At 43.6% G+C, this 12,815-nt stretch overlaps 1 protein-coding gene across 7 annotated transcripts in view; it reads right to left on the reverse strand.

The window, feature by feature from the left end:
* The window catches only part of LOC146507676 (low-density lipoprotein receptor class A domain-containing protein 4-like), a 275,368-nt gene that overhangs the window by 29,452 nt on the left and 233,101 nt on the right, over positions 1–12,815 (reverse strand). Inside the window, exon 6 of one of the 7 annotated variants that reach the window (XR_014876985.1) lies at positions 1–12,815. This exon is cut by the window's right edge and continues 24,513 nt beyond it. The exons of 5 other annotated variants lie outside the window; for them this stretch is intronic. Coding sequence is in view for 1 of the 2 variants with exons in the window: in XM_085178427.1 (XP_085034553.1) it covers positions 9,900–9,993 (94 nt within the window). In the remaining variant the exon portion in view is untranslated. One more of the 7 variants, XM_085178427.1, reaches the window with a different exon arrangement.

Consider the following 12,815-nt stretch of genomic DNA (forward strand, 5'->3'; position numbering starts at 1 on the left):
TTGTTAATTTTTTTTAAAACGGGGGGAAAAAAACTAAACACAAGTCTTTCTTAAAGCTCAAACAGGAATTTGCAGGGGACTATTTTCAAGGCAAACTCATCTACATTTGGAGTTCCAGCGTGCATTTCATGCAGCGCGAGTGTATGCAGGAATAAATGATCAGGCCCTTTCCTCGAGGAAAACCAAAATACATCCTATACGTCTACACAAGCTTGCAGGCTAGACTGCAAATGGAAACAGATGATGCTGCAAAGAAAACTTAGTTATCAAGACAATGGCAGTCGAAAACACTTTGCATGACAAGCATCAGATACATCTGGGACCTCCAGCGAGCCTGCACGGAGGGAGGGGAGGAAACGATGAAGAGAGAGAGGGAGAGAAACTGAGAAATGCTGTGTTATGGCTGGGGGTTGGGAGTCAGAGAGGTATGGCAGGCCAGACTAGACACTCTCCATCTCCCTCTGACCCCCCGTCTGAGTCTGTGGCTGTGTTAGCCAGTGAGCAAGTGTCCCCCCCCCCTCTCCCCAGCCACACAATAGAACAGGCCCTGTGCCTGATTGGGGTCAGCTGGTGGCTGCCGAGGGGGAGAAGCAGAGGAGGAGGAGGAGGCGGGGTGCTAGGTATCAGACACCGCTGTCTGACTTGTGTGTCTGGACTGAGAGAAAAGGGACCAAAAATCAGACAGCCCTCTGAATCGCTAATGAAGAGCAGAGGAGCACAGAAGCAGTGAGGGAGGAGAAGAGGATGCAGAAAAGGATCTGGGCAACCAGAGGCTTCTTTTTCTGTCTCCCACACACATCCTGTACCACTTAACTCCCGGCTGGGAGGTTAAACTGGGTTAAAATGTTAAAAAATAAAAGATGAAGTGAAACACCCCACAGACATCACTTGCGCAAAAGAGATTCTTGAGCTGTAAGAAAGTACAGCTGTGTGAGGTTTGGCAAAGTGCTATCTTCTCTATGGATCCATCATGGACCATCAAGTTAATACCAACTACTAACATACACACAGAAAAAGGAACAGTCACATTTACGTAACTACAGAGATTTTTCTATCCCTTTCTTTCTTCTCCATTTCATCTTTTGTTTCCCAGTCTTCCATAATCTTTAGAATTTCCTGTGATAAGGTCAGATCCATGGGCCTTATTAGGGCACAGCCAGTGGCCCAGCTGGCACAGGCTGTGGATTTACCCCTGGGCAGATCAGTGGGATACGTTACAGACAGTGAAGCTGAGGGCGAACAAGAGTGTTTGAGAGTACGCCCAAGATTTCTCTGAACACGCTGGTCAGGAATATGTCTCAATAACAGGAATCTGTAGTTACTGGCACATACTAGCAACAGTGTCAACAAAAACCACCCCGCCAAAAAACAAACAAACCAAAAAACACACACACACAACACAACACAACAACAACAACAACATGAGATTTAGAGGCTTATTAAAAGAAATAATGGGTCATTTAAAAATGAGATCATAAAACAACATCGACCACCACAGGGATAATGGTCAACATGGGTGCACACAGAACTCTGCACTAACTGCCTCTCTGTTCCTCCAATAACCTTATAAAAATAATACAATCTTTTAAAATAAGATAATAATGGATTAACTGAAAAACAGGACACCTCCTGTCGTTCTTCACATTGTGGCTAAACAGAGGTATATGTTGCACTGAGCCGAACCCCGGTGGTGCTAAACAACATGCTGCAACACTTGCCAATTACTACATATAACAACTGTTGTATTCAGGCAATTAAAAGCAACAAAAAGACCTACTTATGGTCACAGAAGGAGCCCCTTCACTCACACAATCAGTGTCTTGCTGCGGTAGAAAATGTCAACTTTTGGGTGTGTGAGAACTCAGGCGTGTTAGATGTCCCTCTAAAACCAAAATATACCTATTGTACTGTAATCTATATGGATGCCATATTCCCTGCCAAAACAATGTGAATGCATAGGGTGACACCTGACAGGAAGTGTCAGACTTTTTAAAGTAGGAGTGAAGGACAAAAGACCCTCTGGAACCGTCGGCGGCCTCCCATCTGAGCTGTGTCTACCTACCATTCAGCCATTAAAACGACAGTTTTAAGAAAACTGACAGTAAGGTGAATGTCTAAGTACAAACAAGGAGCTCATTTTTTGACAAATGTTTTTCCATGGGACTTTTCTGATGTTTGTTTGTGGACAGCTTGGTATTCTTACCTGTATTTGTCCGATTATCATGTATACATTTTGCTAACATCAGGTTAGAAAGGCCGAAAGTCATCAGCACTGCACAGAGTTTAACTTGTTAACTTTGCAATAATCACAGCTCAATTTTTTTTAGGATAAATGGCAACAAATGCAACAGGTGAGACGTCAAGAACTCTTTGAATAACAGAATGATTCAACGTTAGCAAGTTTTTAGGAAGCTTAATAAATTTGTTTTAGACATATCATTGTGAAAAATGGATGTCTGACTTTGTGACTCAGATCCATCCTTGAGACACCCTCAAGCAGGCATATAAATGCCATATTTATATTTATCACCATTTAACCAGCCTTCAAACAGCTCTTTCTGACAATATTGCAGTATAATCCACCAGACTTCATTGACGAAAGCAGTCATTTTAATTTGACGGCTGCCTCAGTTTGGTTTAGTGCCTGACCTCAGAGCAAAGAGAGTTTGAATTACTACATGGATGTAAACCATACTCTGTATTTTTCTTCTGTACAACAAAAGCTTTAAACAACTTTTACCCCCTACGTATGTAGGAGTGCTCCTTGTCTAACATAGAAAATATACAAAATGCTGCTTTATGCATCATCTTCTTCATCACAGATTAAAGTTCCAAATACATTAGCTAAACTTCAAAGAGCATGATGCAAAACACCACGTTGTACAGCTGTCAGCCCTTTTATTTTTATAATAGCTGAAACAGCATATATCCTGTCGAGGTCTTCCCTTCTGTTACAGACTATTTGAATATCAGGGAGTTATGCAAAAGCTAGGTTTTCTTTGTGATCATAAAAATGGTCGACCATGCATATCTGTCTTGCAGAAGAACTTTTTTAATGTTGTCTGAAGCACTAAAGTCCCCATAGTAAGTGTAGAGGCCTCGACGGCCCCCCCACCCCCCCACACACACACTGGTGCCACCCCTGTGGAAACTTCAGCATGTAAGCCTCTCAGAATCCAAGGAAAACCCTGCAAACCACTTGAAGAGACATGTCATTACTCCACTGTCTGGGTGTTCCTGCTCACATAAACAAACGGATTACCCAAAATCTGACAAACAGCGGGTGGCACAGCATTTCAGTTGATGTTTTTTTTTCTTTTCTTTTTTTTTTTAAATTTCAAGGCGGTAATCGCCACTTTGTTTCAAGTACGGAGAGGAGACGAGATGTGCAGTCAGACATGGTTTCACAAAGGCTAATAGACATGCCAACCATCTCGTTTGTCTCGATGCTGGGAAACACAGACCTGCAGCATGAGGGGGAAAAGGGGGCTACTGTCTGCCAGTGTGTGTCTGGAGTGCAGCGTCTTGTTTGACTGTAATAGGTCCCCGTTCGTGCCCGTAGACCTGGAGTCATAAGACACGCAGCAGACAGCAGGGCTGATTCATTCACCGAGCTCTTTAGCATCTCAGACAGTCGAACTGTGTAATAGATGCTGACAGAGACAGCAGACTACTAACCGACCCCACCCCCACCACCACACACACTTGATGGATGGTCTGTCTTCAAACACACTACGACTACAAATCTGCCCTAGTCCCAAGGGCATTTTGGGAACTAGGGGAGGAGGTCTGGAGTGTGTGTATACGTGTGTTGGGGGTGCAGAAACTAGACACAAAGGGCGTCCCAGCAGCCAGCAACTAACTTGTGAATGGAGCAGCGAAGGTGCTGCCGGGACGAGTGGAAGGAGGAAGTCGAGGATTGACCTTTTCAGCAGCTTTGGGCTGGGGAGGTTGCCTCCTGAACTTGACCTGTTTAGCTGAAGAAAGACAAGCTGCAGCTCCAGGGCTGCATTTTCCAGTGTCTGGAGCGTCAAGGGTTGTCAGTTTGATTCCAAAACCACGGGGTTACAGAGTCGGGAGATAAGAATGTTGTTGAGCGGGGAGAGCTGAACGGTGGTCAAGCTGATTTAAGGCCGAAAACTGCAGAAAACATAAACCAAAAAAAGCAAAGGAAAAAAAAAAGCGTAACAAATCGTACCCCTGCTGCGCTAACATGACATATTAAATATTTTATAACATGGACTCCAACAAGAGGCTCTGTAACATGGAGACCGAGACACTCAACCCAAACAAACAAGAGCTGTCACACGTCAGCGACAAAGCTGCTTTCCATACCGCTGTAGCGCACTGCAAACAATCAAACTTGCTTTAAAAAAAAAAAAAATTGCTGTTCGTAATATTCATGCCATGTTTGTAAAACAGTGTGCTAGGACAGCTGTACCCAACCCATGGGCCTCCGTGAGTTGTTTGGTAAAGGGCCGCGAGAGTTGAGGCTCAGGTGTGAAATGTATGGTTTTCAGCGTTATTTTGTTATCGTTTTTATTGTTAACTCGGTTTTCCTGGGTCTTTTCACGTGTGTTATGTATAAATTTTCTTTTTTTCGGTACCGGTACTAGTTTTATTTTGTTGCATTTATCCGCGACACCTTAAAGGCCGGTCTGTGAAAATATTGTCGGGCATAAACCAGTCCGTGGCGCAAAAAAGGTTGGAGACCGCTGTGCTAGGAAACCAATGAATGCTAACAACCTGAAAGGGGACTTACTTCTAAAAAACGAGCTAAAAGTGAGTAAAAAACAAAACCCAGTTCTAACTCCAACACTAGGTGAGTGACCTGGTGGCAGTTAAGAGACTTCAACAGAGTGTTGAAGAAAAAAAAAAACAATATTAGAGCCATCTCTATTAGTTTATACTCTGCTAATATATTATCCTGATTACTATTCTAAGTCTAAGTCTACAAATTCAGTGAAAGATGCACATTAAAGCCAATTATCACAAAAGACAAAGAGCTGCAAATCCTTTTACGTGAGATGCTGCAGTTAAATTTTGCTTTAAAACAAAAAAATAGCTTCCTGCAGATTTATATTATATGACATATAAATATATAAATTTTGACTAATGCTCAAGCAATTGGTCAAACCTACATCAAACGTCTTTACATTTTCACAGCGGCTTTGCCCGAAGGTGAGCTAATGTTACTCTCAGGTCTGCACGGTGTGTCTGGAGATCAGCTCTGTGGTGTAAAAACTGGGTCTGGGGACCCGTCGTCACCAGCTCTGTACCAAAAGACAAGGAGCTCTTTCTTAACGCCTGCAAGTTGAGCACTGCTGTTCTACTGCTACACCCCTCAGCTCAGGAGAGGTGGCAGACTAAATAAGTCCCCATTGAGAGACACTTACGAAGTGCAGAAATTCCCTGTGAAATTAATTACAGGAGCAGTGATCGCAAAATAAATCTGTTTGTGGGGGGGGTCGTTTTCTTTAAATGCTGTTGTTTGGTTGTCCTCGCCACTCCACTCCCCAAGGTCCCTGAATTTCTATGTTATAATTCATTAATTACACGCCTAAAAAAAACTAAACTAATTCTAAATCAAAAACACCTCTACAAACAAACCCCCCCCAAAAAACAAAAAACACCCCTAACCCCAAACACACAACAAAGAGCTTAGTGAGAGATTGGATTGGCTGTCTGGCTGCAGACTGCAGGGTAAATATTGGCTGAGCCTGAGAGTGCCTGTCTGTGTCTGTGTCTGTGTGTATACATCTGTAAATGTGTGCGTGCGTGTGCCCATGTGTACATTTTTGCGTGTGCGTTTGAGGGAGAGTCAACAAGTAGCCGTGTGCATGTTTGGCCTGAGGTAGTTGACAGATGACCCCGCTGCCACCTACACACTAACACCACTCACACACAGGATTACAGATCAGGCCATTTACATCCGTCTGGCTGGCTTGCCCCTGCTGCAGGCTAACTGTTACATACACACAGCGCAGACAGTCACTTAAGTCTCCGATACAGGGACCAGGACATTCCCCAGAGACAGATGTGTGTTTGTGCGTGCTTCTTAAGAACCAGGAGGATGATTCTAGAAATATTCTACACAAGGGTTTGTATTTTGTGTTTTATTTTCGACACATTTGGTTGCAATATAGTTACTGTGTACTGTATAAACCAGGCTAAAGGATCGATAATTGCGACGTAATTGCTTTTCAGTCCAAACATAAGAAAGACGGTTAGGTACAGGCTCTCAATCATCTATTGGTCCCCGGCATCTCCTCAACCAATGACATCACTCAGGTTTGGAAAAACAAGGAAGCTACAACTGGTCTGTTATTGTGGCGTCTGCTATGTTACTCGGTCAACTCATCATCATGCTTGCGTCTGACTCTTACCTAATTGAATGATGCCTAGGGGTGCAACGATACTCGTATCGATATTGAACCGTTCGATACAGTGCTTTCGGTTCGGTACGCATATGTATCGAATAATACAAAATGTTTTATTTATTTTATCAACTTTTCTTCTGACGATGCTGTCTGTGTTGAGCGCTCAGTGGATCTGCGTTCGACTACTCCGCCTAGGCTGCACTGTCGAGTGCAGATCCACTGAGCGCAGCACAAGCTAGCAAGACAGAAGCTAAGCTCGTTGCAACATGGCAACTGCCTCAACGCTACCTGAAATTGAACCTCCCCCACCCTCATTCAGATCTGGCCTTTGGAACTGTCTTGGTTTTCATGTGAAGTATGACCCTGAAGGTAAGCGCGTCATGGACAAAAGTAAAACAGTATGTTGGATGTGCCACGCAATGCTCAATTGGTGGGAACTACTGCGTTAGCGCAGTTAGCTTGTTAACGTGTTGACGCAGTCCAGCCCCACACACGGGGCGATCGGCTGTAACTCGTTAACGGAGATTTGCCGCGTTATGGCGTTAATGTCATTTTAACGAGATTAACGCTGACAGCACTAGTGGGAACACAACGAATATGACTGCACATTTACGGCGACATCATCGTAGTGCAAAGACAAGTGGAAGCAGACAAAAACAACAAGCACGCATGCTACAAACTTTACCCGAGTCATTTAGACAGCCGTTAGCACATGATTCTCCTTATGGGGACCTGATATGTTTAATATGCTGCTGAGAATATAGCCCAGAAGAAGCGTATAGTATAGCTTTTATTTTGGAAAGAGCCATTTCTCTGTAATAAACTCTCTTTTCCAAAGATGAGTGATTTCTCGATCAGATAGATTTCTTTTTTTTATTACTTTGTTGTTTCAGCAACATTAAATTTAAAAACTGTTCTTTTGAGTTAAAATATATATTTATAATTTTAATAAATGACAAATTAAAAAAGCATGAACATTTTTTGTATCGAAAAAGTATCGAAATGTGACACCAAGGTATCGAACCGAACCGTGAATTTTGTGTATCGTTGCACCCCTAATGATGCCATTATGCAGCAGCTGATCTGCAGCCTTGCCCCAAAATACACTCTTACTTTTCTAATCAGTTTTCCTGATTTAACCATTTTCAATCCAGATTACAGAACCAACCACTGCATTACTACTGAGACATTTCCCAAGGTTTTGTAGAAACAGGGTTTGCACTAGGTTCAAGTAGAATGATCAAAGGCAGCTGACATATAGCATTTCCCCTGATAATAGCAGTAAGAGACTATATCAGATTAAATGACTTAAGAGTGTAATATGTTTGCCAAACACATGTTTGCAGTGTGACCCTGCAGGGACGACACCTTCAAAAGAAAAGGTGAGCCACTATCCAGTTAAAGCTTTTATCTCTCAGCCTCTTTAGCCGGGCAGCTAACTGTAGGTTAAAGCTAAAGGATGCGCAGCGACTGGTGCTGCTGTGTGAAAACAGGACTTTAAAATACAATGCCTACTATACGAGATAAATGCACCACACAATGAATCCAAGCACAGCAACAGCTAGGAGACTAACACTTGTTAAGAGGTCTCTGCCTTTCAAATCCTACATGTGAATCCCAGTGTAGGCTGAGGTTCGGTTCCTGGCCATGACACACTGTCTGCGCTGTGATCCCTCTATGTTCCAAGTCCCTTTCAATTTTCCTCCTCATCTGAATGAAAGAGGAAACACACCAGTGAGACGCCTGCTCCGCTTTATAAAAAAGGGGAGAGAGAGGGAAAAAAAGAAAAGAGGCAGACTGTAGCTCTTTTCTGCAGCCAGAGAAATCATCAAAGCATGAGCTGCATTATTCAGCCTTGCCGAGTCTGCATGACAACACAGCCGACAAACAAGAGCTCTTTTCAAACCAGACGGCCACTACAGTAGAACACAGCTATTTCAAACCACTTGTGAATGGAGCTCCCTCCGACTAGTGAGACATTAAGATGAGGAGAAATGCACTGAAAATACCAACCCAGCATTTATTCAAAGTTGTGAGTGTGAACCCACAACGCAGTTTGTTTGCTAGTTTAATACTTTGCAAGTGTCAATCAGAGCAACCATTCCACTTTTTCCCTCCTCTTGCTGCACTGCTCGGTCTGAGACAGTCCTCCTGGATTATCTAATTAGGCTCCGTGCTGTACCAGTCGATCTGTGCGTACACCACTTCATGCCTGACTATGTGCTTTTCCTGGCTAGCAGTACCATGATGCCACAGAAAAACGAATGGAGGAACACCAGTCAGTCTGCCAGATAAGCGCACAGGCGCGCACACACACACTTACTTCTTGGTTGCAATGTGGCGTCAGCACAACCACACTCTGCTGCCAAATCTGAATCTAATATCCTGTGTTCACCTCATGTTGCCCGGCCCTGGCCTCGACCCCAGTGGAAATTACACATCAGTGTAACTCTGTCTGTCCTTCTGTCCATACGTCTGAAGCTTGTCTGCATGTCTGTCTGTCAATATATCTGCCTGTCTGGCTCTCCCGCATCTGTTTATATCTTTGTCGGTACTTGCCTGGCTGCCTGGTTGTGAATCTACCCGCCTTGTCTGCTATGTGCCCGTCTCCTGTTTATTTGTCTTCCTCTGTCTGTCTGTAGACCTGTCACACTGCGTGGATACACTCACTGTGCGTCTGGCTGTCCTCTGCTGTCTCTACATGTCTGCCTGCTGTGCGTTTTTTTTTTTTCTTTTTTCCTGAATGCTCAGTCATAAAGAGGAACATCTGCAGTGGATCTAGCAGGCAGCAGCATTAGAGCAGAGCTGATAATGATAGTTTCTCTTTGGGCCGCTCAGAAGGCAGACAGACATAACATACCATTCAAGCGTTTCCTGTCTGTGCTGACAGGCAAACTATTTAACCCTCTGTGGTGAGCTCCGAGAGCATTTGCACAGCCAGCCAGCCCTATAGGGTCATACAGTGCCACTGTAAAACCAACTTCAAGTGAGAAAAAATACTACTTCTGGAAAACGCAATAGATTGTTAAAAGCATTTTTAGTACTAAGCTGGAAGTACACACATATTGATATTTCTTAATAAGCTAACTGTTGAGTACTACAGTGTGCCCGATTAATAGTAATGGGCACCTAAGAGCTTAAACGTACGCCAACGCCTGACATAAGCACTAAAAAGTCCACACGGTGTGGTAGAGACACACTTTAAGTCAAATAAAGACAATAAAAGAGGTTATAAATACCACTAAGTGCTATGAGGTCACCATAAACTTTCTGCTGGACAGCGCAGACATACTAAAAGTCCATACAGAAGAATTATCGGTTTCCTCTAAGGTATTTAGAGCGGCCCACAGCGAGTTAATAGCAGAACTGTTTAACCGTGTTGGATGAACACTAAGTCTGATTTGTTGTGCTTCTGTTGCCACACTGGAGAGTGCACATAAAACGGATTAGGCACTAAAGTCTGTCGGTAGGTTTTTAAGGTCAGGAGAACTCGTAAGAGGAGCAGCTAATGTTACTCACATATCTCCATTCCCTGTGGCTGGGAAGCGGTGCAGTTGCAGGAGCAGGTGACATTGGAGTTGCCGGGGCCGCCAGGAGCCGTTAGGTTTTGCATGGGGCTGGGCAGACCGGGACACCGCTCCGGGGAGAGAGCCGCCGCCGCCGCCGCCGCCAGCGTCGGGGCCCCCCGACGGGAAAACAACGAAAAACTTCCAGGCAGCAGCAGCAGAGTCTGCCGCTACAAGTAACTCCCGACAGTTTCGCTTTAATTATCCCACGGCTTTTCTCACGCCATAATTCTCTCGGAGCGGCTCGGTGAGAGAATCACTGGGAGAGCTGGGGACGAGCCATTGCCTGCGGCTAATGCATTGTACGGCTTTTTCCGTTCCTTCCTCCGTCGCTGAGAGCAGCTGTCTTTACCCTACTACAGCACGGCAGACACAGCGTCCTCAAGCCACGCCCGTAAACTGACAGAATGCCGCAGCGGCCTATCAGAGAGCTTCGGGGGAGGGACAGCGACGGGGTGGTGGGGGGTAGGGGAGGGAGGAGGCGCTGCCTTCAGGAGCGCTAAGAAATATCACTACCCTGACTTTAGCCAGCTAGGGGGAAAAAGCAACAAAATAAACGTAGTCCCACACCCTGTATGTAAAATTGACAGTAAATCCAACAAATCTTCTAATTAATGACCATCAAATGCATTCACATTCCCACATTTTAATATGACAATGAATTGTAAGAGGAGCACTTGAAGGCAGCAATGGGCAGAGGATGGGACAGCGGCTGTACTTTATGGTAGTGTGCACGCGTGTCTGGGTTGCAGGGGGCAGGCCGCACATTGGTGAGGCTGAAAGGGGTGGCTAACCTGACTTAGAAATCTAGCAGACGGGTCGTGGTTGACAATGGCTGTGAGAGAAAGGAGTTGGGGGGAGAGAGGAGGGCTGGACCTGGTAGGTCTGGTGTGTTTTTTGGGGAGGGTGGGGAAAGCGCTTCGAGTTTCACTCCCTTGTTATGGCCGGCCACAGCCAATATAGTCGGCTCTTTAAAGGGGCTAACCTTGAGGTGACCCCCCCAAGCTAGTCTTGTGGTTCAGGGCCACATGTGCAGCAGAGAGGCAAACCCCCCGCCCCCAGCACATCCCTGCTTAATCTAACCAACAGTGCAGCCATTTCATCCAACACACACAAACACACACATACACAGTCTATAAATAAACTGGGCTGCTCAAATCTGAGAGGGGCTCTGAATGCCGCTCTAGCCCAGGAGGTTCCCAAGCTAAGGTTCAGGGACCAAGCAAGGTCATCATAGAGCTTGCAAGTTTTTGACTTTATTTGTGCAGAGGATAAAACAAGTAGTAGGTTAATAGTCTCTTAGCTGGTCATATTAGAGTCCTGAATTTGCAGGTGCATCTAAAGATACTATAAATGATACTCTAATATACTATAAAGGATATAAAGTACACTTTATTTCGAACACATCATTGAGGCTGTGCAAGAGAATTCACATTGGGGTTTTTTTTAAAAATTATTTATTATTAAAAGATCTGCTCTACAAGGAAACACATTTGTGTATTCTGCTATATTTTGCTATAAGTGTTGCAGGAGCTCTTGATCTATTAGTCCTAAAGTCACTTTTTCCCCATCCTATTGCTGTTTAGAACCATAAGCTGTGTATTAAAGATTTCTGGGCTTCCCACATTGGTCACTGCCATGTCAGAGATCACATTACTAAGGTTAGCAAACTTGGTTAGCAAGCTGCATCTATAAATCATGTGCCTGTAAAGCACAGACACATATTTAGTTGAGGTCAAAGATTTACACGTAGTCATTAGGCATTAATGTCATGGGCTTTTCATAATTTATTTCAACTGTTCTTTAAACTCTGACAAGAATTGGGTGCTCAAGTTTTAATTTATTTTGGATCCCCATATTTGGATTATCCAAACGTGTCAAAAGTGTACACTGTATTTGGTTTAATATCCCTTTTCAAATGTTATATTTATCAGATGCTTTTGGTAGCCATCACCAAGCTTTTAGGATAATTCTGAGTGGATATTTAATTACTCTTCTTTGTGTAATTGATAGATTTTTTCACATAATGATTTTTAAGCATGGTCCACAAATGTTCATTAGGTCAGGGCTTTTGGAAAGCCATTCTGGCAGCTTAATGTTAGCCTGCTTTATCCATTCCAAAACCAGTTTTCATGTATGTCTCTCTTGATTTAACGTACAATTATGTCTAAATTTCAGCTGTGTAGCTGTTGATTTGAGGTGAAGTGGAAGAATGTTTCTACTACTTCTACCAGTATCACTGACAGCAAAAACGCCACTGAGTATGATGGTGTCACTACCATGCTTGACCAGTTGGTACAGTGTTTTTAAGTTTGAAAGCCTCACCTATAATTCTCCAAACATAAAACATACATCTATTCATTGTGAACAAATAGCTTTGTTTTGTCTTTCCATAATACTTTTCTCTAGAAGGCATTAAGCTTGTTTATTTGGACTATGCTTATAAGCCAGGTCTGTGCCAGGAAACCATCCAGTGGTCTAATATCCAGCCAGAATTATGCCAGAGGTTTGTTGATGGCAAACCAAAAGCATCTGGTCAAGGTGCAAGTTGCTGTTTAACCAAATATTAGTGGTGTTTTGAATCTGAATTTATTTTGGATTTTCTCCAATTTACACAAACTTGTGCACCCAATACTTGTTCTTTAAAGTCATTAAATATGTATGCTTTATAATCATTCCTATCCAGAAACATCTAAAATTACCATGACCTCATGCCCATTATGAACATGTGTAAATGTCTGACTATCAAGTAACTGCAATAAAATAAGAGAACTTCAATCAGCAAAACTGAGTTTTGGTTGGCTTGTACCGCAGAGCATGCTATTTATTTTTATTATTGGTCAGATAATTCCAAAACGTACCAACAGCA

The sequence above is a fragment of the Neolamprologus multifasciatus genome, chromosome 11 (assembly GCF_963576455.1).
Source record: "Neolamprologus multifasciatus chromosome 11, fNeoMul1.2, whole genome shotgun sequence".
NCBI lineage: Eukaryota > Metazoa > Chordata > Actinopteri > Cichliformes > Cichlidae > Neolamprologus > Neolamprologus multifasciatus.